At 41.3% G+C, this 23974-nt stretch overlaps 1 protein-coding gene across 5 annotated transcripts in view; it reads right to left on the bottom strand.

Moving 5' to 3' along the window:
* ASTN2 (astrotactin 2) overlaps window positions 1-23974 on the bottom strand; it is an 894395-nt gene that overhangs the window by 526676 nt on the left and 343745 nt on the right. For all 5 annotated transcript variants that reach the window (XM_027616418.2, XM_027616419.2, XM_027616420.2 and 2 more), the window contains one exon: window positions 10086-10232. In XM_027616418.2, coding sequence (XP_027472219.2) covers window positions 10086-10232 — 147 coding nt within the window. The remainder of the gene's footprint in view (window positions 1-10085; window positions 10233-23974) is intronic.

The raw sequence follows: 23974 nt of genomic DNA, 5'->3' as shown, positions 1-23974 counted from the left end.
TACCTTCGACTGATGTGGCCATACCCACTAAGAGTTCTTCCCAACTCCTTTATTGTCTTTATATAAATAATAACGTTATGAACAACAGAAAGGGGAAAGCACCCCATTCTCATCATCAGACCTATTCTCATAGTTGGCCAACTGATTCCACATTCATTAGCCCGCTGACAATGCTTTTGGTTGGGGAAACTGAGGTGCAGGGGGGATGAATTAATATACCCAAGGTTAAAAAAAAAAAAAAGGACAACCCAGAAAACAGAATACCTGGGAGTAGAACTCTCATCTCCTGGGTCACAGATCAGTGCACTTAACCACTGCACCATGTTATCTTCTCTATCCCAGCACTGCACCCCTACCTCACCCCTCCACCACTCTGCAAACACCAAGCCAACAAGGATGGAACATCTAACTATAATCTCAAGCTCCCTCTCATCAAAGCTCCCATCCATCACTCTCTCCTCCCCGTCACAAAGTCAAAACAGTCTTCTGCTCACAAAAGCAGAATGGAATTGTTAATGGGAAGAAATGAAATTTCCCTAACCCTTTCAACCATCCTCTGCCCCCAATTCATAGGAATGTATTTTTGGACTCAATGTGCTATCAAAACACAGAAATTAGTCTCCAATTTTGGACGTCAAACTCAGTTTCCCTTTTGTGAAGAAAGGAAATTAATAACAATTCCTCCTGGTCAAACACCAAGCTAACATCTTAGCGCAAAGTGTCATTAAAAATCCCAACCCGACTGGCTGTTGGTGATATCTTTAAAAGCCTGAACATGTTCAGCTGCTTAGGATGGTTTTCTGGGGTTTATTCTCCCTCAAGCCCCTTGTCACTTCTAACCTGGGGATCAGTTACTATTTAAAGAAGAAATGGCTTGGAGCATTTTTTTTTCCTTCCATGGTTTTGTGGATTCAGACTTTTCTAATGAAGAGGTTTGAGGGAAAAAAAGAAAGCAAGCAGATTCTACTCTAGGGGGTATTCACCGCTCCAAGCACCAGCTCCAGGCCATTGCTGAGCGAGTTGTCCATTAAGTACAAGAAGAGGGAGAAGGGAAAAAAGTTTTCACAGTTTATAATTATATTACCAGTTTCATTACAGATCTCATTTTAATTCTGACTGAAACCTAGCCTTGCCTTCTCCCTGCACTCTCTCATGTATAGTTATTAAATCTGGGTTGGAGTTCAACCTATTCTTCCTGATTTCAGCATATTAATATAGTTTATTGGTATTTCATTGCCACCTCCTCCCCCTGGGTGTTCTGAATCTCAGCTCAATTTATATTTTCCCCTCTGCCTGGGCTTCCGGATAAAGCTTGCTTCATTTTGGTGTTGGGGGGAGAAATGGGATTTTGATTGGAGTTTCTTATCTTTGGGTGTGGGAACTAAAACCATGGGGAGTGAAGGCAATCACAGAAGGACAGGGAGACTCAGATGTTGGGTACCGTCATTCCCCAGGCTATATCTTCTGAGGGCATCTGGATCCACCTGCCTCCCTGCCCTCCCTTCATTCATTTCACAGACACAATTTATTCTATGTCTACTGAAGCCTCTGTTAGGTTTCATAATAGGTTAGGGCATGAATAAGCCGTGGCCCTTGACCTTGAGGAAATTTAAGTCTAGCTATGAAAATCACTGCATTTTTTATTTCTTCTTTCTTTCTTTCTTTTCTTTCTTTCTTTCTTTCTTTTTCTTTCTTTCTTTTCTTTTTCTTTCTTTCTTTCTTTCTTTCTTTCTTCTTTCTTCTTCTTTCTTTCTTCTTTCTTCTTTCTTCTTCTTTCCTTCCTTCCTTCTTTCTTCTTCCTTCCTTCCTTCCTTCTTCCTTTTTTCTTTCTTTTTCTTCTTTTCCTTTCTCATTTTTCATTCAATGAATGCTTTTTGGCAACACAAACTCTGTTTTGGACACTGTCCTAGGTGCTGAATATAAGGAGCAAAACAAATAGTATCTCTAGCCTTATGGAGCTTACAACTTAGTGGGAGAGCCCAACATTAACTAGATAATATATAATTACCAACTGAAATAAGTGAAATCATGGAATAGATAGAGCAGGGCTTGTGGAGAATGATTATTAGTAAGGGATCTAATAGAGGCTGGGATGTGAAAAGGGGAGGTCAATTACTTTAGGGTAAATAAATTTGTTCAGGAGAAACTAAGGAAGTGAGGAGAAATTTTTTCAGGCAGTGGAAACAACTTGTGCAAAGGCCCTGAGGCAGGAGGCAGCCAAACTTATCTAAGGAACCCATGTAGAGACATGGAGTAAGTTGAAGCTGGATAAAGAGGTAAGCAGGGACCTGATCTTGCAGGAACTTAAAATCCATGTTACAAAGTTCAGTCTTGACAACAATTATAATAAGAGGTACTTAAACAGGTTTTATGGGAAGATGCAATATGTTGAGATTGTTCATTTTAAAATACCACTCCAGTTGGACTCTTGGGAACAGACTGGAGGGGAGCCAGATTTAACACAGGAGGCCAGTTCTTAGGACCATGGCAGTTGTTTCAACAACACATTCATAACAATAACAGTGATGAAAGGTAGACTGCAGGGTTATTAAAAAGGTACAAATACAGTTCTATGTAGTTTTCAAGGAAGGAGAGATTATCTCTGACTGGAGCTTTCTTTGAAGAAGTTTTGGGAGTTTTGCTAAAGAAGGTTTTCTGGAGGAAGGAGAAATTTAAGTTAGGCCTTAGAGATGGGAGTGTTGCAGTATATGGAAATTAGGAAGGGTACTCCTGGGGGAGAGCAACATTTAAGCAAACACATAGAGGGAGGAAGAGACAAGGCAAGGTAGCCTATCTGCCATAAAAAGCATGGAATGTGTGCAAAGCAGTGAAGGACAAACAAGGCAGAGACCCTGCTGTAGAGAACTTTTATACCTGAATATGTTCTATGGTGCTCCAAGGTCTACAATCAGCACTGAGCATTTTAAAACAAAACCCCAGATCATGCCAGAGAGCAGAAGGTCCAAGGAATTACACTCTTTAGACAAGTTTCTTTGCAGTTTGTGACTAAGCAGCCACCTTCAGCGTGGTGTAATTTTTCCTTCTAAGAGTTGAAAATACTCCTTCCATGTATTCAAATCACTGCAAACTAGCTCTGAAGTCAGTTATAACCTAATTCTTCATTAAAGGCAATGAAGCCACATATTAGCTCATTTTCTTGGGTTGAAAGACATGAATTAGGGGTGGAAGCAAGTATAGACTGTGACTCACTCACTATACAATTTTTGTGTCCAAAAGCAGCTACCCATATGGTTTATTAATAAACTAGGCCAACCTAATGATGGATATTTCCACTTCAGGATTTCATAGGCTGGTAAGGAACCCTCAGACCCCAAATTCCTCAGTCATAGAAAACAAAGATGATTAGCATATCACCTAGTTTAGCCCAAGAGACAATGCCAACAACTTGATCTTAACAAATAAATATCTTGGCATGAATATTTTGATGCAATTACATATAACATAAACCACTGTGTGTCTGTGCATGCATGTATGTACGTACATATTTAGCCAAGAACCATATTCAAGAGATGTCCCTAGCCTTCACTCATTTCTGAGTTTTACTCCATTTCTGAGCCTAGGCAAAGAATGGGTGACACTCAGGGATGGGGTAGTAAAGAATAAACAAACACACTGTGAATGTCCTTAAAAAATTAAGTGTTTTTATTCTGACAAAATGGCTCTGAATCAAAATATCATGTACCCAAGTCAACTTGACTTTTCTTCTATGGCTTCACAGAAATGTGGTCATCTCTTCTCAGGAAATTTCCTATGATGGGGAACTCCTTACCTTGCAATGACCCCCTTCCAATATTAAACAAAAATGATCACAACTACTAACATTTATACGATTTATTGAGCCATTACCAGGTCTCCAGAACTGAGCTAAAAGTTTTATGAGCATTATTTCATTTATTCATCACAATAACTCTATGAGATAAGTATTGCTATTATTCCCAATTTATAGATAATGAGGTTGAAGCTCAGAAAGTGAAGACATTTTCAGACTAAGGAACAATTTTATCTCTTCTCTGACCATCCTCATCACCCAGCTATCACTAATTTTGCTTCCTGGGAACTTCCAAGCCTGTCCCCCTTTTCAAGATAAATAATAATGACTATGGTCATATTTGTCAAAGAGTGGAGCATGGAAGGATCTTGGACCAGGGGTTCAGGTAGACTTGGGCTCTCACACCTTGCTTCACTTCTGTGTCAATCTGGCCAAATCACTTAACATCTCTGAGACCTACCTTCCATGTATGCAAAACGGGGATGCTAAATGCTGCCTCACAGTTCTGTTATAAGACTTAAATGAGTAAATAATTCCATGAAAGTATATGAACACTGCCATATTTATAACAGACTTAATAATATTAGGTTCACTTTTTGTTTGGTTTCCTTCAACTCTTCTTATAGAATGATTCTCCTCTACCCTTTCTTTAAGAGGTCATTAGGTATCCACAATGTTTTTCCAGTCTCAACAATAAAGCCTCTCCTTTGGACAACTTCCAATATATCACTCACCTTCTCAAAGCATGACTCCCAGAACAAAACAGAATATAACAGAGAACTCTAGGTGTAGTGTTATTTGTCTACACTATATTGGAGACATCTCACCCACTTAATCTAAACAACTTATTCCTTTAAAAGTTGTCTTTTCTGAGGCACCTAGGTGGCTCAGTTGGTTAAGCATCTGACTCTTGATTTTGGCTCAGGTCATGATCTCAGAGTTGTGAGATTCTCTCTCTCTCGGGGAAAAAAAAAAAGCTGTATCTTCTACTGCCTTACTGTAGGGGCAGAATATTGGTAAATACATCCTGACTTATACTGGAAGCCTCATGGATTGCACAAACCAACATCTCAAATAAGATAAGCTTTTAAAATTAACCAATAGCCACTCATCCATAATGCCACCTACATTACAATCTGGATGAAACCCAAACCCATGTTACCAGGGCTGGTTTGTTATAAAACTCATAAAGGGCCATTAATATTGTATTTGGTATTATGGACAACCACTGGAGCTAAAGCATGAGGCAGCTCCATTAATATGACATTGATAAAATCAAAGATGCAAGAAACTAAAAGCCCCTTAGAGGAACCCAAGGGGTCTCAAGGAGTTATTACATCTGTTGAATGGAAAAAAGTAACATTTACAGAGATATTAATGTATTAAGCAGCTCTCTAACTTCTGTTAATTGATCACAGAGTTCTCATTAAGAATATTAATACTTGGGCTCCACCCCTAGAGAATGTGATTCACTAGTTCTAAGGCTCATCAGCCCAAATGACCCAAATGCAGATGACTTACAGGCCACAGCTGAAAAAACAGCTAAATTCAGTAATTTTGGACACAGACCTAGTCCATGTCTTCACTGTGTACTTAGCAGGGCAAAAAGCCTCTACTGGCCTTGAGAAGACCCAGACAAAGAAGGGGTGATATTTGCCAAGGGTTTGGATGCGGGATGTCAGGATTTACTGCTCGTGACAACTGTTTTCTGGACAAGTGCTATATTGTGCTGACCTTTATCTATAATGGACAGTAAGCATCAAGTATAACACAAGTGCAGGATTCATTTTTTTTCCTGAAGAGCAGCTTCAGTACTCAACTCCGCTCCCCATGCTTCAGCACCATGGGCAGCTCAACATACAGGGTGGGATGAGTGCTCTCTAAGTGCTCTCTTCTTGGCAGCTTAAGGTTTCTGGGGAAGGTGAGAAAAATGAGCGCTGCCTTGGCCGAGGTCCTTGGGTGGCTTTGTCTCAATGGAGTACTTTCCATTTTATGGGGGCTGCTTTCATCCTGATAGTCCTTATTGTGATATTGTTTATAACTCAGCCAGTGGCCTTAGATGGGGGCCTTTATTATGATATGGGGAGATAGATACACATATTTAGTGATTATATAATCAATGAATTGTACACTTTCATTCTGTTTTCTTTACTGTATTTATGCTATATATCAATGCATTTACAAATATTAATGCCAACTGATAATAAGGGTTCAGGAAAATAGACATCAGCGTCACTTCTCCTCTTGCCTTCCTGCATAACATTCTTGGATCTCCAGAAATCAGAGCTAGAAACCCCACTAGTCCAATTCATATAAATGGTTCTTTGTTAGGCTCTGCTCCACCACCATATAAACTGGATTACACCATTTTTCAAGTCCTAGCTTTCTTATCTGTCAAATGGGTATAATAAAGATTGCTTTGGAGAGCTGGTGGGGGAATGGAATGTACAATACACAGAGATTATCCACCCACAGGAGGCACTGAGATCATGCTGGGAAGGTCTGCTTGCGGAGAACTATTAGACAGCCATCTACCTGACTTTAAGTATTCATTGCTCTCAGGATTCCTGCTGATCCCCAGAAGAATCATAGTAGAATCTGTTAGATTCTATTAGAATCTACTAGAAGAATCTCATCTATTTAGTTTCTTATGCCTTCTTGTCCTGCCATGTACCAGCTTCTGATGTCTCTTCCTTTATGGATAATTTTAGGAATATGAGTAATAACTACTGTGATTTATTGAGCAATCACAATGTTTTAGATATTTTACTGGTATTTTATACACATGATGCCATTCAATCTTTTCAAAATAATGAGAGCTTAACTAACTCTCCTATATTTCATAGCAATTAAATAAGGAAACTGAGATTTGAACCCAAACATACTTATTTCAAAGTACATATTCCTAACCAAAACAATGCAGCATGTAGGGGAAAGCGGTTCCGTTAAACCTTGAGACTGAGACCCTTTGGGCTAGGTCCCCTAGTATTGCCTGCCATGTATGCACTCTCTAGTACTTGTACACTTCATGGTCATTTTCAATTATCCTTGATCTATATGCATTCTCTGCCTTAGTTTTCCATGACTCAGTCTCCCCTTTATTCATAGCAATCTAATAGAAGAATCCCATAGAATCATTCATAGGTCTGCTTTAATTCAAGTTTAATTCATTCAGCACATATTTACTGAGCATCCACCATAGACCAGGAATTGTGCTTGTCATCATGGATACGATATCTCTCCCAGAAGACACAACTCCTGCCCTCACAGAGTTTCTAGTCTAGAGGCAGAAACAGACAACTCTACAGGAAGTTGTAAAGTTTTAAGTTTATGATATAGGACAGAATAAGGACCACCAAGAAAGGACACCTTTTAATTCACCACATTTTTGTCTATCTTTCCAAGCCATCACGAGTTTGGGAGTTTTCTTGGGCGATCCCTTGATTTTGCAATTTCCCAACTACATGTTATCTAAAAATCTGATAAATGTTGAATTGTAGGCTTCATAATAATCCAATGAGATAAGTATTATTATGATACCCATTTTATAAATGCAGAGACAAGCTCAGAGAGATAAGTCTTTCACTTAGCTATACAAATGGCAGTTAACATAACTATTTGAATTCATATTTGTATTATTCTATAGCCTCTACTATTAGCCATTAAATTATTTACCATGACTCTGAACACGTTACTTACAACTCTTAGGAGCTCTATTTCTACATGCATGAAAATATTCAAAATTTAAATGTTGCTAAGGCCTATCATTCTACAGTTAAAGAGTAGGGACGGGTAAAGCTAAAAGAAGGTCACATGCCTTCAATAGTGGCCAAAATTTGTCCCTTTGGTTTTTCCAAACTCATTGTTCATCACTCTTAGTCTTTCATCTCCATATGCCAACCACACCCAGGTTCTGGCAATTCTTCCAATCCCGGTCTTCATCAGCCTATATGACCTAGATGCTTCTGTAAATTCGGTTCCTTCTGCCTCCCACCACTATCCCTTTGTTTTCTCACACTCACAGTTTTGCCTGTTATATGTGCACATATGATTTGATAGGAATGAACCAAAATATTGTGCTTTTGTGAGAAAATCCACTGCATGTATATAAAATGAGAAATACTGAACTTATTTGCAGTTCAGGTGAAACACAAGTAGAGGCTAGATCACATGGTGAAATGGGAGCACTCACAGGAGGCATTAATAGAAGTCTGAGTGTTTCAGAGAACGGAGGTAAAAGTTCCACTTTGGATAAAACATACTGAAGGGACTTGGTGCTGTTCTGAACATGAACTTTAAAGATTCAAATCAAAACCACATTGAGATACCACCTTTCACCAGTTGGAATGGTAAAAATTGACAAGGCAAGGGGCGCCTGGGTGGCTCAGTCAGTTAAGCGGCTGCCTTCAGCTCAGGTCATGATCCCGGGGTCTTGGGATCGAGCCCCACATCAGGCTCCCAGCTCAGCGAGGAGCCTGCTTCCCCCTCTCCCTCTGCCTGCCGCTCTGCCTACTTGTGTTCTCTATCTTTCTGTCAAATAAATAAAAAATCTTTTAAAAAAATTGACCAGGCAAGAAACAAATCTTGGAGAGGTTGTGGAGAAAGGGGAATCCTCTGATACTGTTGGTGGGAATGCAAGTTGGTACACCCACTTTGGAAAACAGTGTGGAGGTTCCTCAAAAAGTTTAAAATACACCAGCAATTTAACTACTGGGTATTTACCCCAAAGACACAGATGTAGTGAAAAGAAGGGACATATGCACCCCAATGTTCATAGCAGCAATGTCCACAATAACCAAACTGTGGAAGGAGCCAAGATGCCCTTCAACAGACGAATGGATAAAAAAGATGTGGTCCATATATACAATGGAATATTACTCAGGCATCAGAAAGGATGAATACCCAACATTTGCATCAACATGGATGGAAATGGAGGAGATTATGCCGAATAAAATACGTCAAGCAGAGAAAGACAATTATCATATGGTTTCACTTATTTGTGGAACATAAGGAATAACATGGAGGACATTAGGAGAAGGAACGGAAAAATGAAGGGGGGGAAATCAGAGGGGGAGACGAACCATGAGAGACTATGGACTCTGAGAAACAAACTGAGGGTTTCAGAGGGGAGAAGGGTCGGGGGATGGGTTAGCCTGGTGATGGGTATTAAGGAGGGCATGTATTGCATGGAGTGCTGGTTGTTATATGCAAACAATGAATCATGGAACACTACATCAAAAACTAATGATGTACTGTATGGTGACTAACATAACATAATAAAAAATAAAAATAAATAAAGATAAAAGTGAGTTACATTGAGGTAAGTTGACAAATATTGAGCAGGGATCTCAAAAAACATTCAATATATATCCAACTGGAAAAAGTTTTAAACAAATAGTGGTGCTAATATGGTGCTAGAAGTCCGATGAGTGGTTACCTCTGGGACGGCATTAATGGGGAGGAAGCATAGGGAAGCTGAAAGGTGCTGGGAATGTTGTATGGTTTAATCTGGGTGGATGCTTACGTAAAAATTCATTAAGCTGCATACTTAATATGTCTTCTTCATTGTATTTCTGATAACCTTCAATACACTTAAAAATGGGAATGCCAAGCACTTGGACAAGCATTTGGGGAAACAGGTGCCATCACATCCTGAGTATGTAAAGTGGAACAACTTTCTAGAGGGCACTTTAACAACAGATCTCAAGCACCTTAATCAGTTTCTTGGGCCATGCTTTGCAAATGATTATAGTGACTACAGTGTCTCATTAATTCAAATTAATTGGGTGAAGAGTAGCATATAGCACACTTACATGTACTTATAGTACATTTACAGGGAATGAGATGTGAGTATTCTCCAGGATATTCAGGAAATTCCAACAAAGCTCATATGATCTTGTCTGTCATATTCTTTAATTAGCAAATAGTATTTTGGGGGGATATTTTTAATTAGGAATAGGATTCAGAAGCATAATAGAAACAGCAGGTTCTCTGAAGTAGCTCTGTCTTTCTGCACTCACATTTGAATTCTTCCTTTATTTAACAAACCTTATCCTTGCCCATGGCAAAAAGCAGTCTGTAGTTCCATTCAAATAATCCAAGATTCCAAATCACAAGGGTCTTTTTAAGGCCTTTGAATTTGGATGCCCCTTTTTTTTCTTTCTTTCTTTTTCTTTTTCCTTTTTTTTTTTTTTTAATCTAATTGTGAAGTTGGGCAATGCATGGAGGACATTTGACCAGATAGGGGTGCAAGGTGACGAGCAGGTATGGGGCATCTTTTATGCTTGCTTCTTACCGTCTGCAATGAAGTGCTCAGGCACATGCAGAGTCACCTTCACGGTGAGTGGACAGGACATCTGACTGCCACACACCATGGCCAGGATGCAGGAGCTCACAGCAATCAGCGTCAAGGCTGTCTTGTTCACTGGGCTTTTTAGCAAACCTAATAACAAAAATACACATAAAGATTTGTAAGTCCATGAGGTGAGAAAATAGGGATAGCATGGAATTTGGGAATCCTGCTCTTTTCCAAATGGGAAGCTGGAAAAAGAAACCGTATTTTCTAACTTCTGTGCTTGCCATGACATCTTAGTAGCCCTTGTTGGGTCTCAACTTAACTCTCTAGAAAATGGGCTTATTACACCCTTTGTATAGATGAAAGAAACAAGCTTCATGAAAACTGTGGAAATTCTCCCTCCTGGTCATTCTTGGTAATTATTTATTTTTTTAAAGATTTTATTTATTTATTTGAGAGAGAGAGAATGAGAGATAGAGAGCACGAGAGGGACGAGGGTCAGAGGGAGAAGCAGACTCCCCGCTGAGCAGGCAGCCCGATGTGGGGCTCGATCCCGGGACTCCAGGATCATGACCTGAGCCGAAGGCAGTCGCTTAACCAACTGAGCCACCCAGGCGCCCCTTGGTAATTTTTTAGATGACATTAAACTCTCTACTGGCTTTAGAAGCAAGTAGGAAGACGTGAGAAGTGTTGAATTCATTGAGCCTAGAGGAATGAGCATGGGCTTTGGAGTTTGACCACTGTGGGTTCAACTTTGAGCTTTAGCCCTCCCTGGCTGTGTGACCTGTTTCATTCTGTGAACCTCAGTTTTCATACATGTATGATGAGAATAGTAAGAAACAGCTCACAGGTTGTTGTGATGATTACATGGCATAGTGTATACACAACATCTGTCATCTAACTTGGTTTCACAGAATGGTGGAAGCTTATCAGTTCAAATTAATTTCACAGGCTTTTACTGAGCACCTACTATGTAGACACACACAGAGGCAGGACAGAATAGTTTCTGATCTTCAGGAGCTTGCAGGCTAGGGGGCAAAGGCAGGCTTATCCACAGCTAGTTAGAATCCAAGGCAAGTTGTGTTAAGAACTGATAGAGAAGGCACAGGATGGGGAGGGGAGTTTTGCAAGGGAAAATTAAAGACAATTTAATGGATGCAGTAGAATGAGTAGATTGGATGTGCATGGCCAGCAGAGTGCTGGGACAGCAAAGAAATTCTGTGAACTGTGTCCTAAGCCCCCACTGGGTCTCATTCTTTAGCCCTTGTTATTCACATCAACTTTCAAGGTTGTGATTACTATTTTTAGAGCAATGGCTCCCAAATTTCTATCACCCACAAGCTCTTTTTTTGGGCAAATCTTCATGCCCAAACCTCCCAGACATCTCCCTATGGAAGTCTCAAGGGTGTGGCATAAACATGTTCGAAACTGGACACGTTATCTTCTCTTTAAACCTGTGCTGCCCCCTCCACCTCCTTCCTCCTGGGCTCCCCAACTTACTGAAAACACCACTATTCACCTAGATGTCCTTCACTCTTCTGTTTTCTTCCTTTATAGCATCTGCAAAGCCAGTCCTGTTTCTTCTGTGTCCTTAGCATTTTCACCTCTCTCCCCTCATCTCTTCTATTGTCTGTTTGCTTGTGGAATGAACGAGATATGGGCACAGCTTCCCATCCCATTCCCTGCTGGAACCGCTCTAGCTGTTTTATAGCATCTGGGCACAGGATGCCATCCACACTCATCAGCCTGGCATCCGAGGCCCTTCATGGTGGGTCTCTGCACTCATGACTCCTGGTGGTCTCCCCTCCCTAGCCCAGGGGCGGGCAGGGCTGCCTAACCACATGGCTACCCCAGTCAACACTTCATCATGCTAACATTATCATTGGTATTGTTTCTTTTGCATAGAAATCCACGTGTTTCCTTGTCCCTCATCACTCATTGAGATTAACCACAAATGTAGATTCCCCTCCCTCTAGGCAAACAAACAGCCCACATTTGTTGTGTCTCTCAAAATATCCTATTCAAACAATAGATTCTAGTAACTAGATGGCAAACTCCTTGAGGGCAGGTACCATGTCCTTTGCCTACCATGGTATCCCAATGCCCAGCACAGTGTCTGGGACATAGTAGAATCTCAGTAAATGCATCCAAACTTCCAGAGATGAGAGCAACATATCATTAAGCAGACACAGGTGCTGACTGATCAAAAAGCATGCCAAACATAAACAAGCAACATTGCCAGGCTGGTGGATCTCAATGGAACAAGAACCCTATATGGACAGCTGACTTTGGATTTTTTGTATGGATATTTCTTTTTCTTAATAAATAGGGAACTTATTTTTTTAATATTTTATTTATTTATTTGTCAGAGAGAGGGAACACAAGCAGGGGGAGTAGGAGAGGGAGAAGCAGGCTCCCCGCTGAGCAGGAGCCCGATGCGGGACTCGACCCCAGGACCCTGGGATCATGACCCGAGCCACCCAGGCATCCCTAAACAGTGAGCTTCTTGAAGGAAGGGATCCCATCTTCACCATCTTTACATTTCTAACTAAGCTCACTGCCTGGAACCCAGAAATTCCTTAATTTAAGAATAGCATCCTGATCTTTATTGCTAGTCCTAGGACAAGGCATAGCTTATGGTAGAAACTATTCATCTATTTGTGGTTGCTGTATTCGTTGAATATTTGTTAAATGGAATAGCAAATAAAATTTAAAAAGTTGGTCCTAGTGTCAGGTGGATTGGAAATCCCTAAGCCTAAAATGACCACCAAAAAAGGGGGAACACAATTCCTTTCTCCTCTGGGAACCACAAAAAGCTGTTTCAAACTCTGAAATATAAAGTTTAGTAACTAAATAACATAAGCAAACTAACATCGACGTTTTCTCCTAGAAAGGGTATGGACTAGGAGTTGGTGCTTTGTATAAGTCTTTCCTTAAAAAGTCAACATATTACCCCACACCTAGATACTTAACAAAACCCCCAAATAGAAGTCAGCAGCAGAGCTGAATTTCCACTCGAGATTCTAAGGAGTCTGTTCTAAGGGGATGAACATGTAAGGATGAGTCCAGCATGAACATAATCTTGGGAAGGTGACCCAGAGAGTGAGATGTGGAAGGTAGAGGCTCCTGGCATTGGGGAGGCGGGTGCCCTGAATGGACACTCGCACACTTTGGGGTTCCGGGACGGCATCTCTCAGACTTGGCCTACACAGCAGCAGAAATGGATGTGACCAAGACATTCCTTTCACTAACCAACTACCAGAAACGCCATGTAGGCTCCACAGGGTTGGTTTCTGGTTGGGAGAAAAGGCATGAGGGGCAGGCGTGGGATTGCTCACACTATGTCTCCGGACTCACGCTGGCCTAGCTGTCCTATGTCCTATGTCATTTAAACCTTCACAGTCATCCACTGTCTATTAAGAGTCAGTGGGGTAGGGAGTGAAGTCACATTAGTGTACTGCCTCTCAGTTTTCTCATCGGGAAAATAGGAATAAAACGACTCATCCTTTAAGAGCATGGGAAGAGCTAAATGAGACAGCAAATGTCAAAGGCCTAGCACAGTTTTTGGCATATGGCAGGCCCTTGGTAAATAAATCATCATTTCCAAGCCAAGTATCAGTATTTATGTAATCATAGATGGCAGAAGCCAGGGCTCATTTACTTCTTTGTCCAACAGATTATCAGAACGTATTAGGAATTGAATTATTCTTTAAGGAACTGAAGACAAAAAGAGTGGATAGTGAGGGAGAGTCAGAGGAAGAGGGAGCAAGTGGAAGGGAGAATGTGAATGAACAGTGTCCTAGGGTAGCCATTTACTCAGTGAATGCCTGAGTCACCACGGTTTTCTCTGAAGTCCAGGAAGAAGAAAGCACGCAGGTCATGTCTGCACTTAGGCCAGATGCCTGTGGAGCTGCCCATGGGGCTTGGGGAGTTTCCATGGCAACTAGATCTGGCAGAAACTTCACAGTGGAACTCAAACAGAGGTGACTTAAGAGTTCCTGGCCCAGGGAACTGATCATCAGCATTTAGCTCTGAGTAGAAGCTGTAGACAGCAGCAAGGGAGAAAATACCTCTCCCCACAAACCCACCTCCTTCTCAACAAGGTTCTGTATTGCATTGTAGGAAGCAGAGATAGGGAAGAGAACCTCCATTTGCGGAATGCTTACTATGATCCAGGCACTACACCTAGCACTCACATCTATCTATCTATCCATTCAACCAATTTTGACTGAACAACACTTTTGTCTCCATACTGTTCTAGGAAAAGAGGAAATGACAGTGAACAAAACCAATGTCCTTGAAGCTTACATTTTAGTGGAGAATTACCTCATTTAATTCTTAAGGAACTGTTACTACTATCCCCATTTTACATATGAACAGAGGGACAGAACAACCAAATGACTTTCTAAGGTCACCCAACTTGTAGGAGGCAGAGGAGAGATTAGAACGAGTTCTTTCCATCCTCTGCCCCATATCATATTACCTTCCACCTCATTCCAGAACAAAGGCCCCACAATGGGGTTGTGTAGTTGCTGAAGGAGCATGGCCTCTGAAGCTGGACATGGCTGTGTTCAAGTCCTGGCTTAATCACAACATCTCCATGGGATGCTTGCCAGTTGATCTAACCATAATAAGACAAAATATTCCCACCTGAAAAATGGGAAGAGTGCTCTTCTTTCAGAGCTGATTGGAGGACAAAAGATAATACACGCAATTGGCCAAAATAAATCAACAAATGATATCTCCAGATCAATAAATGATAGCTCCAGACCATAATATGAGCATCGTCAGATGGCTAAGGTCACGGTTATGCCTGTATTGCATCCTGGGTCCTAGTTCCCTCCCTGTCACTTGCAAAAGAGAGAGAGAGAGTTGTGCTGTAGGAATAGAATTACACCAGGGCGTATTGATTGCTGGAACCGGAGAAAGTTAATAATCTAATTTCCCTTTCATTTCCCCTCCCTCTTATCCCTCAACTCCTCTCATGGCAACAGAGAATGGCATAAAACGCATTGCTTGAGAAATTCGACCGGAAATAACTCAGCACTGTTGATCCACACGCTGCCTATAATTTGGGGTTTGATTGATTCTCAGTTTGGAGATGCCAGGTTGGGAGAAGAAAATCAAATTTAAGCTAAATTTGGAATTGAATCAATCACATTTTACAATGAAGAAAATAGATCTAACCCCATCAGACCATTGTGTGCTGAAAACTTAAAGCAGCCATAGCTCCACTGATTCCTTCCTCCTAATATCTCTGGGGGACAAGAGACTGGGTCCCCAGCTATGAAGTCATTTCTTCCTTCAAATGGCATATGGGGTTGGGGTGAGAGACAAGGATTCTAGGAGTCCAGGAAATTAGGGTGGAGGAGCTCAAAAGGTAGAAAATCCACTCAGAATAGGAGGAAGAGGCTGGGTTTGGGTTTTATTTATTTATTTATTTATTTATTTTTAAGATTTTATTTATTTATTTGACAGAGAGAGAGAGAGAGAGCACAAGCAGGGGGAGAGGCAGAGGGAGAAGCAGGCCCCCCGCCGAGCAGGGAGCCTGATGTGGGGCTCGATCCCAGGACCCTGGGATCATGACCTTAGCCAAAGGCAGTTACTTAACCAACTGAGCCACCCAAGCGCCCCTGGGTTTGGGTTTTAAACATAGAGATTGAAATCCAGACTCTTCCATTTAATAGCTAACTGTGGCAAGTTACCTATGCTCTTAAGCTTCAGTGTTCTGATCTATGAAATGGCAATTACAACCCGTAACTGGTGGAGAAGCTATTTAGATGAAATGGGAGATCACAATTGTAATGCTCAGCACACGTACTTTATCTTTTCTTTCCTCTCAGTTCTTCGAACCCCCACTGCCTGCAGATATCAGCAGGACATATGGCTCTTCGGCTCAAGCTGGAATTCTGGCTCTTACACTTAGCTGCTGGCCCCTATGAGCAGTCACCTTACTCCTCTAAGCCTCAATGACCTTATCTGAGAATTAGTTCATTCAATAAGTAGTTACTTAATGTGTGTCTAATACATGCCAGACCTCGTATTTTGTGCCCTCCTATTATTTCCAGTGTCTATAAGTGTGTCTGGATATATTAGGTGCTCAATAAACATCAATTTAATGAGTGAGTGAGTGAATGAATGAATGAATGCTTAAATATCGTTCTCCTTTCTGCCAAGAGGTTGTTAGTACTGAAATATTGCTACTAGTTCTTTTTTAGTCAAATGTATTCATTCACTCTCTTTGGCAATGATTGGTACCCCCCCACCCCAAACCTCTCCAAGAAGAAATCATACAAAAAGCCACTAAGAGGCTGCTAATCCCCCTGCATATCAGGGTGACCACTGCACATTGCTGGTGTCCCCACGAACCTCACTGAATACCTTAGGGACCCCCACCGCACCTGACCTCTAGCACCTCTATGCTTCTTTGTGTATTTCTGGAAACTAAAATTAGGACACATCATCTGACAAGTGCAAGTGTCACGTTGGAGGCAGGAGGAAAGAATACTTAACATCGTGACTTTCTCAGGACTCTACAGAAGGTGGTCCCCCTATCCTCAGCCTGCCTCATGGCTGGACTGTGCACATACTACTTCAGTGTGATGGGTCAGTAGGGGGGCATTCTTCTCCTCCCCTCGGCCCCCATTTTGCCTCCCCAGAGCCAAGTCTCTCCTCCTCTCCTTCTCTCTACCTTTGCCATGAACAAGTTTCTTGTGTTCTCTGGCTCTTTGACCTTGGCACTCTCAAATCCACATATCCTTGAAATCATTTGTAGTTTTCCCAATCTTCCATAGGGCCTTCCTTTATAAGTCTTTGCAAGGGTTCATCCAGCCTACACAAACCTCCAGAGACAGCAAACTCAACACCTATGAAGCAGCAATTCTCCTCTCAGACAGTTGTACTCATAGCCCTGGATGTTCACTCTATAAGCCAGCTTCTGCTGTCAAGGTCAAATAAGATGCACCTAATACCTCCTCTTTGGGGGCAACTATGTAGTTAGTGAAAGGCGGCAGTTAGGTTGTCTTGAGCCCTCTTTCCTCCAAACCAAAGATTGCTAGCTTGACTTTATTTCTCTAAAATCATATTTTGAGTCTCTTTATTATACTTTGTATAGATTTTCCTTTTTTACAATGACTTTCCTAGCAGAGAATATCAGCGTTAGCACCATCACCAGCATCAGCATCATGAGCATCAGCATCACTAATATTTATGAAAACATTTATGTGCTGGACAATATAACTAAACATTTTTCATGTAGTATCTCACTTAGTCTTCACAGAAACTTCGTGAGATGCTATTATCACTCATATTTTACACATGAGGAAACTAAGCTCGCCACTCACCAAGGGTTGTGCAGCTCAAAGTTTATAGGGCTGAAATGAAAAACCATTTGACTTCAGAGTCCAAGTTCTTAGCCATGACCCTCCATAACTTCTCTATCAACATGCCAGATATGGTCTGAGCAGAGAATAATCAGCCCATGAATATTATTCAACCATAAAAAATGAGAAAAATCTTGCCATTTGTGAGAACATGGATGGACCTTGAGGACACAATGCTAAGTGAAATAGGTCAGAGAAAGACAAATGCTATATGATCTTACTTATATGGGGAATCTAAAAACGAAAGTCTGTCAAGCTGCTTACAGACCTCACTTGCCCTAGAGCCCTGTGGTGACTATGATGGGACTCACAGTGGCCTCACTATCCCACCTGATGTTGACCACAGGTCTTCAAGGGAACCTCTCCGCATCATAAGAGGGGACTTTACAAGGAGAGCAGATGGTGAGAGGGGCAAGCTAGATGGCTCTTTCTCTTCCTTTCTGACCTCCAGAAAATACTACCTGGTCTCAAATAGTTCAGTGTATTACTGTGAGGCCACTAGGCAACACCTTTGGCTGGCTCTGCTCCATGGAGAAAGCTTGGATTGTGGCACCCTATTGAAGAAGAAGTCACTGGTGGCAGATGCGGAATGGGGCTCCAGACAGCTGGCTCTTTGGATTTCTCTATGGCAGCTGCAAATGGCTGGGCCTGGAAGTATGAATGTCACTTTAAGGTGATGACAATAGAGATGTAACAGTGGTGTTGGTGACAAAGATGGCGCCACATTTTTTCACTTATTATTTTACAAATTATGCCCAAATATCTCATTCACTCTTCGCCAAAATTCTATGTCATAAGCATCGCTACTATCTGCAGTATACAAATGAGCCCAAGTCTTCATGGTGTACTCATATTTAGACATCAGAGGAATAACCGGGCCTGGGAGCCACATCTCCTGGCCCACAGCCTAGTGCCCTTTTCACGACACTATACCTAGGTCTTGATGGTGAGGCATGAAGGTAAGATGAGAATCTGTGGCCCCATCTGTGGACCCACTGACCACACAAATGTATCTGAATGTCCTGAAGAGCCACAACAGTATTTCCCATCAAACAAAATGTATCTTGAAAACAAAATTTCCATTTTCAAAGAATTCTGGGACATGCTGCATTCTATGTTCACCTCTTAAGGTACTAGATTATGTATATTTATATATCTGGTATTAAAATCTCTGAAAAGACCTGCACTGAATTCTCTTTAGCAGAATTTAACCTGATGTTTCCCAAAAGTATTAATATATTACAGAAACATTATTCCATGAAACAAAGTAGGAAAAATTAATACGCTACTTTAAAAATGTATACAAAGGTTGCTATTATCATATCCACAGTTCCTGATAATTAACGGTTTCCCCTATGCCAGGAACTGTGTTAAAGATTCTAGTTACATTTGCCTATAAACTTCTCAACAGCCTCCCAAGGCAGAGATTACTATCTCTAGCTAAAAATGGGAACACCAAGATTTAACTACTGGGAAATGATAGAGGAAAATGTCATGGTCAGTGCTATCTACATGCTCTGTTCCCACGCATTAAAAGAAAATGGAGTTTTGAATACACTGGCAGGCGGAGCAAGATGGCGGAGGAGTAGGAGACCTGGATTTCGTCTGGTCTCAGGAATTCAGCTGAATAGGGATCAAACGATTCTGAACACTTATGAACTCAACAGGAGACCGAAGAAGAGAGTAGCAACAACTCTCTGAACAGAGAAGCGACCACTTACTGGAAGGTAGGACGTGCGGAGAAGTGAATCCGAGGCGATATTTGGGAGGATAGACGGCGGGGGAGGGGGCCTCCGTCGGCTGCTTCTGGCAAGTGCTAGAGCCGCGGAGCACAAAATCGGACCTTTTAGAAGTCGGCTCGGCTGAGGGACGTCGCTGCAGTGGCTAAGCGGGGGGTGGAACCCTCGCGGGACAGTGTGGTCTCAGGACCCTCGGGGTCACAGAAAGACCGGGGGTGCCTGAGTGTGGCAGAGCTCCCAGGTATCGGAGCGGGGAAGCCGGCTGCAGAGACAGAGCCGAGGAGCAGGCTCTCAGCTCAGGGTTGCCATAAACTGTGATCCGCGGCCCAGTCGGGCCACTGCTCCTCCAGCAGGGACCCAACAAGCGGCAGAGCCGGGGAGACTCCCCTCCCTCCCCTGGGAGGAGCGGCGCGGGAGCGCACCGCAGGGATCTGCTGGGTTTGGAGACTCCACACAGGGTCAGGTGCCAGAGATAGAAACACTCTGTCACAGGCCGGGTGAGCACGGAGTGCGGCCAGAGACCAGGGAGGCGGGAGTGACTGCTTTTTCTCTGGGGGCGCACGGAGGAGCGGGGCCCTGAGTTCTCGGCTCCTCCGAGTGGAGATTGGGAGGCCACCATTTTCACCCTGGTGCTCCAAAGCTGTACCAGAGCTTGCAGGGAACAAAAGCTCCTGAGAGCAAACCTGAGCAGCTTCCTTAGCCCGGACCCACAAGGGTGGGGCAATTCCGCCTCCAGCAAAGACATTTGGGAACCACGGCAATAGGCCCCTCCCCAGAAGATCAGCACGAACAGCTAGCAAGCCAAGACCAAGTTTACCGATCAAGGAGAAGGGGAGAACTCCAGCGCTAGGGGAATGCTGCACATAGAAATCATGGCTTTTTTTACCATGATTCATTAGTCTTTCAAAGTTAATTTTTTAACTGTTTTTTTAATTTTTCCTTTTCCCTTTTTCAACCAACATCTTATCAATCCTTTTTTTTAAAAAAACATTTTTTATTTTTCATTTTTAGAGTCATATTTTATCCCTTCATAGTAGTTACCCTTATTTTTGGCATATATATATATAAGTTGTTCTCTCTTTAAAATTTTGAGATATACTTTCTTCTAACAGATCAAAATATACCCTAAATCACTAGTGTATAGCTTTGTTCTAGTCTCCTGCCTGATCACGTTCTCTCCCTTTTTTTTGCCTTTTTTTTAATCTTCTTTCTTTTTTCAAACAACTTCTTATCAATTCCTTTTATAAAATCTTTTATAATTTTCATCTTTACAATCATCTTCCATCCCTTCATTGTATCAACCCTTATTTTGTACATATATAAGTCTTTCTTCCTTTAAAATTTTAGGAGGCACTTTTTCTAACAGACCAAAATATGCCCAATATCTAGTGTGTGGCACTGATCTATGCACTAGCCTGATCATATTTGATCATATTCTGTTTTTTTTGTATTGTTCTGTTTTTGTTTTTATCTTTCTCTTTTTGTTTGTTTTTTCTTTTTCTTTCTTTTCTCTTTCTTTTTTCTTTCTTGCCCTTTCTTTTCCCCTGGTTTCAGGTCTTTTCTGATTTGTATAGAGTATATTTGCTGGGGACGTTGTTAACTTGTTAGCATTTTCTTCTCTCATTCATCTATTCTTCTCTGGACAAAATGACAAGATGAAAAAAATCGCCTCAGCAAAAACAAGAAGAGATAGTACCGTCAGCCAGGGACCTACTCAATACGGACATTAGTACGATGTCAGACCTAGAGTTCAGAATCATGACTTTAAAGATACTAGCTGGGCTTGAAAAAAGCGTGGAAGTTATTAGAGAAACCCTTTCTGGAGAAATAAAAGAACTAAAATCTAACCAAGTCGAAATCAAAAAGGCTATTAATGAGGTGCAATCAAAAATGGGGGCACTAACTGCTAGGATAAATGAGGCAGAAGAGAGAATCAGCGATATAGAAGACCAAATGATGGAAAATAAAGAGGCTGAGAAAAAGAGAGAAAAACAACTACAGGATCACGAGGGCAGAATTCGAGAGATAAGTGATACAATAAAACGAAACAAGATTAGAATAATTGGGATCCCAGAAGAAGAAGAAAGAGAGAGAGGGGCAGAAGGTATATTGGAGGAAATTATAGCAGAGAACTTCCCTAATGTGGGGAAGGAAACAGGCATCAAAATCCAGGAGGCACAGAGAACCCCTCTCAAAATCAATAAAAATAGGTCAACACCCCAACATCTAATAGTAAAACTTACGAGTCTCAGAGACAAAGAGAAAATCCTGAAAGCAGCTCGGGAGAAGAGATATGTAACCTACAATGGTAGAAACATTAGATTGGCAACAGCCCTATCCACAGAGACCTGGCAGGCCAGAAAGGACTGGCATGATATCTTCAGAGCACTAAAGGAGAAAAATATGCAGCCAAGAATACTATATCCAGCTAGGCTCTCATTGAAAATTGAAGGAGAGATAAAAAAGCTTCCAGGACAAACAAAAACTAAAGGAATTTGCAAACACGAAACCAGCCCTCCAAGAAATATTGAAAGGGGTCCTCTAAGCAAAGAGAGAGCTTAAAAGCAGCATAGATCAGAAAGGAACAGAGACAATATACAGTAACAGTCATCTTACAGGCAATACAATGGCACTAAATTCCTATCTTTCAATAGTTACCCTGAATGTAAATGGGCTAAATGCCCCAATCAAAAGACACAGGCTATCAGATTGGATTAAAAAACAAGACCCATCAATATGCTGTCTGCAAGTCTAATTTTAGACCCAAAGACATCCCCAGAATGAAAGTGAGGGGGTGGAAAACCATTTACCACGCTAATGGACACCAAAAGAAAGCTGGGGTGGCAATCCTTATATCAGACAAATTAGATTTTAAAACAAAGACTGTAATAAGAGATGAGGAAGGACACTATATGCTACTTAAAGGGTCTATCCAACAAGAAGATCTAACAATTGTAAATATCTATGCCCCTAACGTGGAGCAGCCAATTATATAAGGCAATTAATAACAAAAGCGAAGAAACACATTGACAACAATACAATAATAGTGGGGGACTTTAACACCCCTGACTGAAATGGACAGATCATCTAAGCAAAAGATCAACAAGGAAATAAAGACTTTAAATGACACACTGGACCAAATAGACTTCACAAACATTTTCAGAACACTTCATCCCAAAGCAACGGAATACATATTCTTCTCTAGTGACCATGGAACATTCTCCAGAATTGATCACATCCTAGGTCACAAATCAGGTCTCAACCAGTACCAAAAGATTGGGATCATTCCTTGCATATTTTCAGACCACAATGCTTTGAAACTAGAACTCACTCACAAGAGGAAAGTCGGAAAGAACTCAAATACACGGAGGCTAAAGAGCATCCTACTAAAGAATGAATGGGTCAACCAGGAAATTAAAGAAGAATTAAAAAAAATTCATGGAAACCAATGAAAATGAAAACAAACTGTCCAAAATCTTTGGGATGCAGCAAAGGCAGTCCTGAGAGGAAAGTATATAGCAATACAAGCCTTTCTCAAGAAACAAGAAAGGTCTCCAATACACAACCTAACCCTACACCTAAAGGAGCTGGAGAAAGAACAGCAAATAAAACCTAAACCCAGCAGGAGAAGAGAAATCATAAAGATCAGAGCAGAAATCAATGAACTGGAAACCAAAAGAACAGTAGAACAGATCAAGGAAACTAGGAACTGGTTCTTTGAAAGAATTAACAAGATTGATAAACCCCTGGCCAGACTTATCAAAAAGAAAAGAGAAATGACCCAAATCAACAAAATCATGAATGAAAGAGGAGAGATCACAACCAACACCAAAAACATACAAACAATTATAAGAACATATGATGAGCAACTCTATGCCAGCAAATTAGATAACCTGGAAGAAATGGGTGCATTCCTAGAGATGTATCAACTACCAAAATTGAACCAGGAAGAAACAGAAAACCTGAACAGGCCTATAACCACTAAGGAAATTGAAGCAGTCATCAAAAATCTCCCAAGAAACAAAAGCCCAGGGCCAGATGGCTTCCCAGGGGAATTCTCTCAGACATTTAAAGAAGAATTAATACCTATTCTTCTGAAACTGTTCCAAAAAATAGAAATGGAAGGAAAACTCCCAAACTCATTTTATGAGGCCACCATTAACTTGATCCCAAAACCAGAAAAAGACCCCATCAAAAAGGAGAATTACAGACCAATATCCTTGATGAACATGGATACAAAAATTCTCACCAAAATACTAGCCAATAGGATCCAACAGTACGTTAAAAGGATTATTCACCATGACCAAGTGGGATTTATCCCGGGGCAGCAAGGCTGGTTCAACATCCGCAAATCAATCAACGTGATACAATACATTAACAAAAGAAAGAACAAGAATCATATGATCCTCTCAACAGATGCAGAAAAAGCATTTGACAAAGTACAGCATCCTTTCTTGATCAAAACTCTTCAGAGTATAGGGACAGAGGGTACATACCTCAATATCATAAAAGCCATCTATGAAAAACCTACAGCGAATATCATTCTCAATGAGGAAAAGCTGAGAGCCTTTCCCCTAAGGTCAGGAACACGGCAGGGATGTCCACTCTCACCACTGCTATTCAACATAGTATTAGAAGTCCTAGCCACAGCAATCAGACAACAAAAAGAAATCAAAGGCATCCAAATCAGCAAAGAGGAAGTCAAACTCTCACTCTTTGCAGATGATATGATACTTTATGTGGAAAACCCAAAAGACTCCACCCCAAA

Source organism: Zalophus californianus, chromosome 13 (assembly GCF_009762305.2).
Source record: "Zalophus californianus isolate mZalCal1 chromosome 13, mZalCal1.pri.v2, whole genome shotgun sequence".
Lineage (NCBI taxonomy): Eukaryota > Metazoa > Chordata > Mammalia > Carnivora > Otariidae > Zalophus > Zalophus californianus.
The sequence above is the reverse complement of the archived record's forward strand: the minus strand, read 5'-3'. Positions and strand labels throughout refer to the sequence as shown.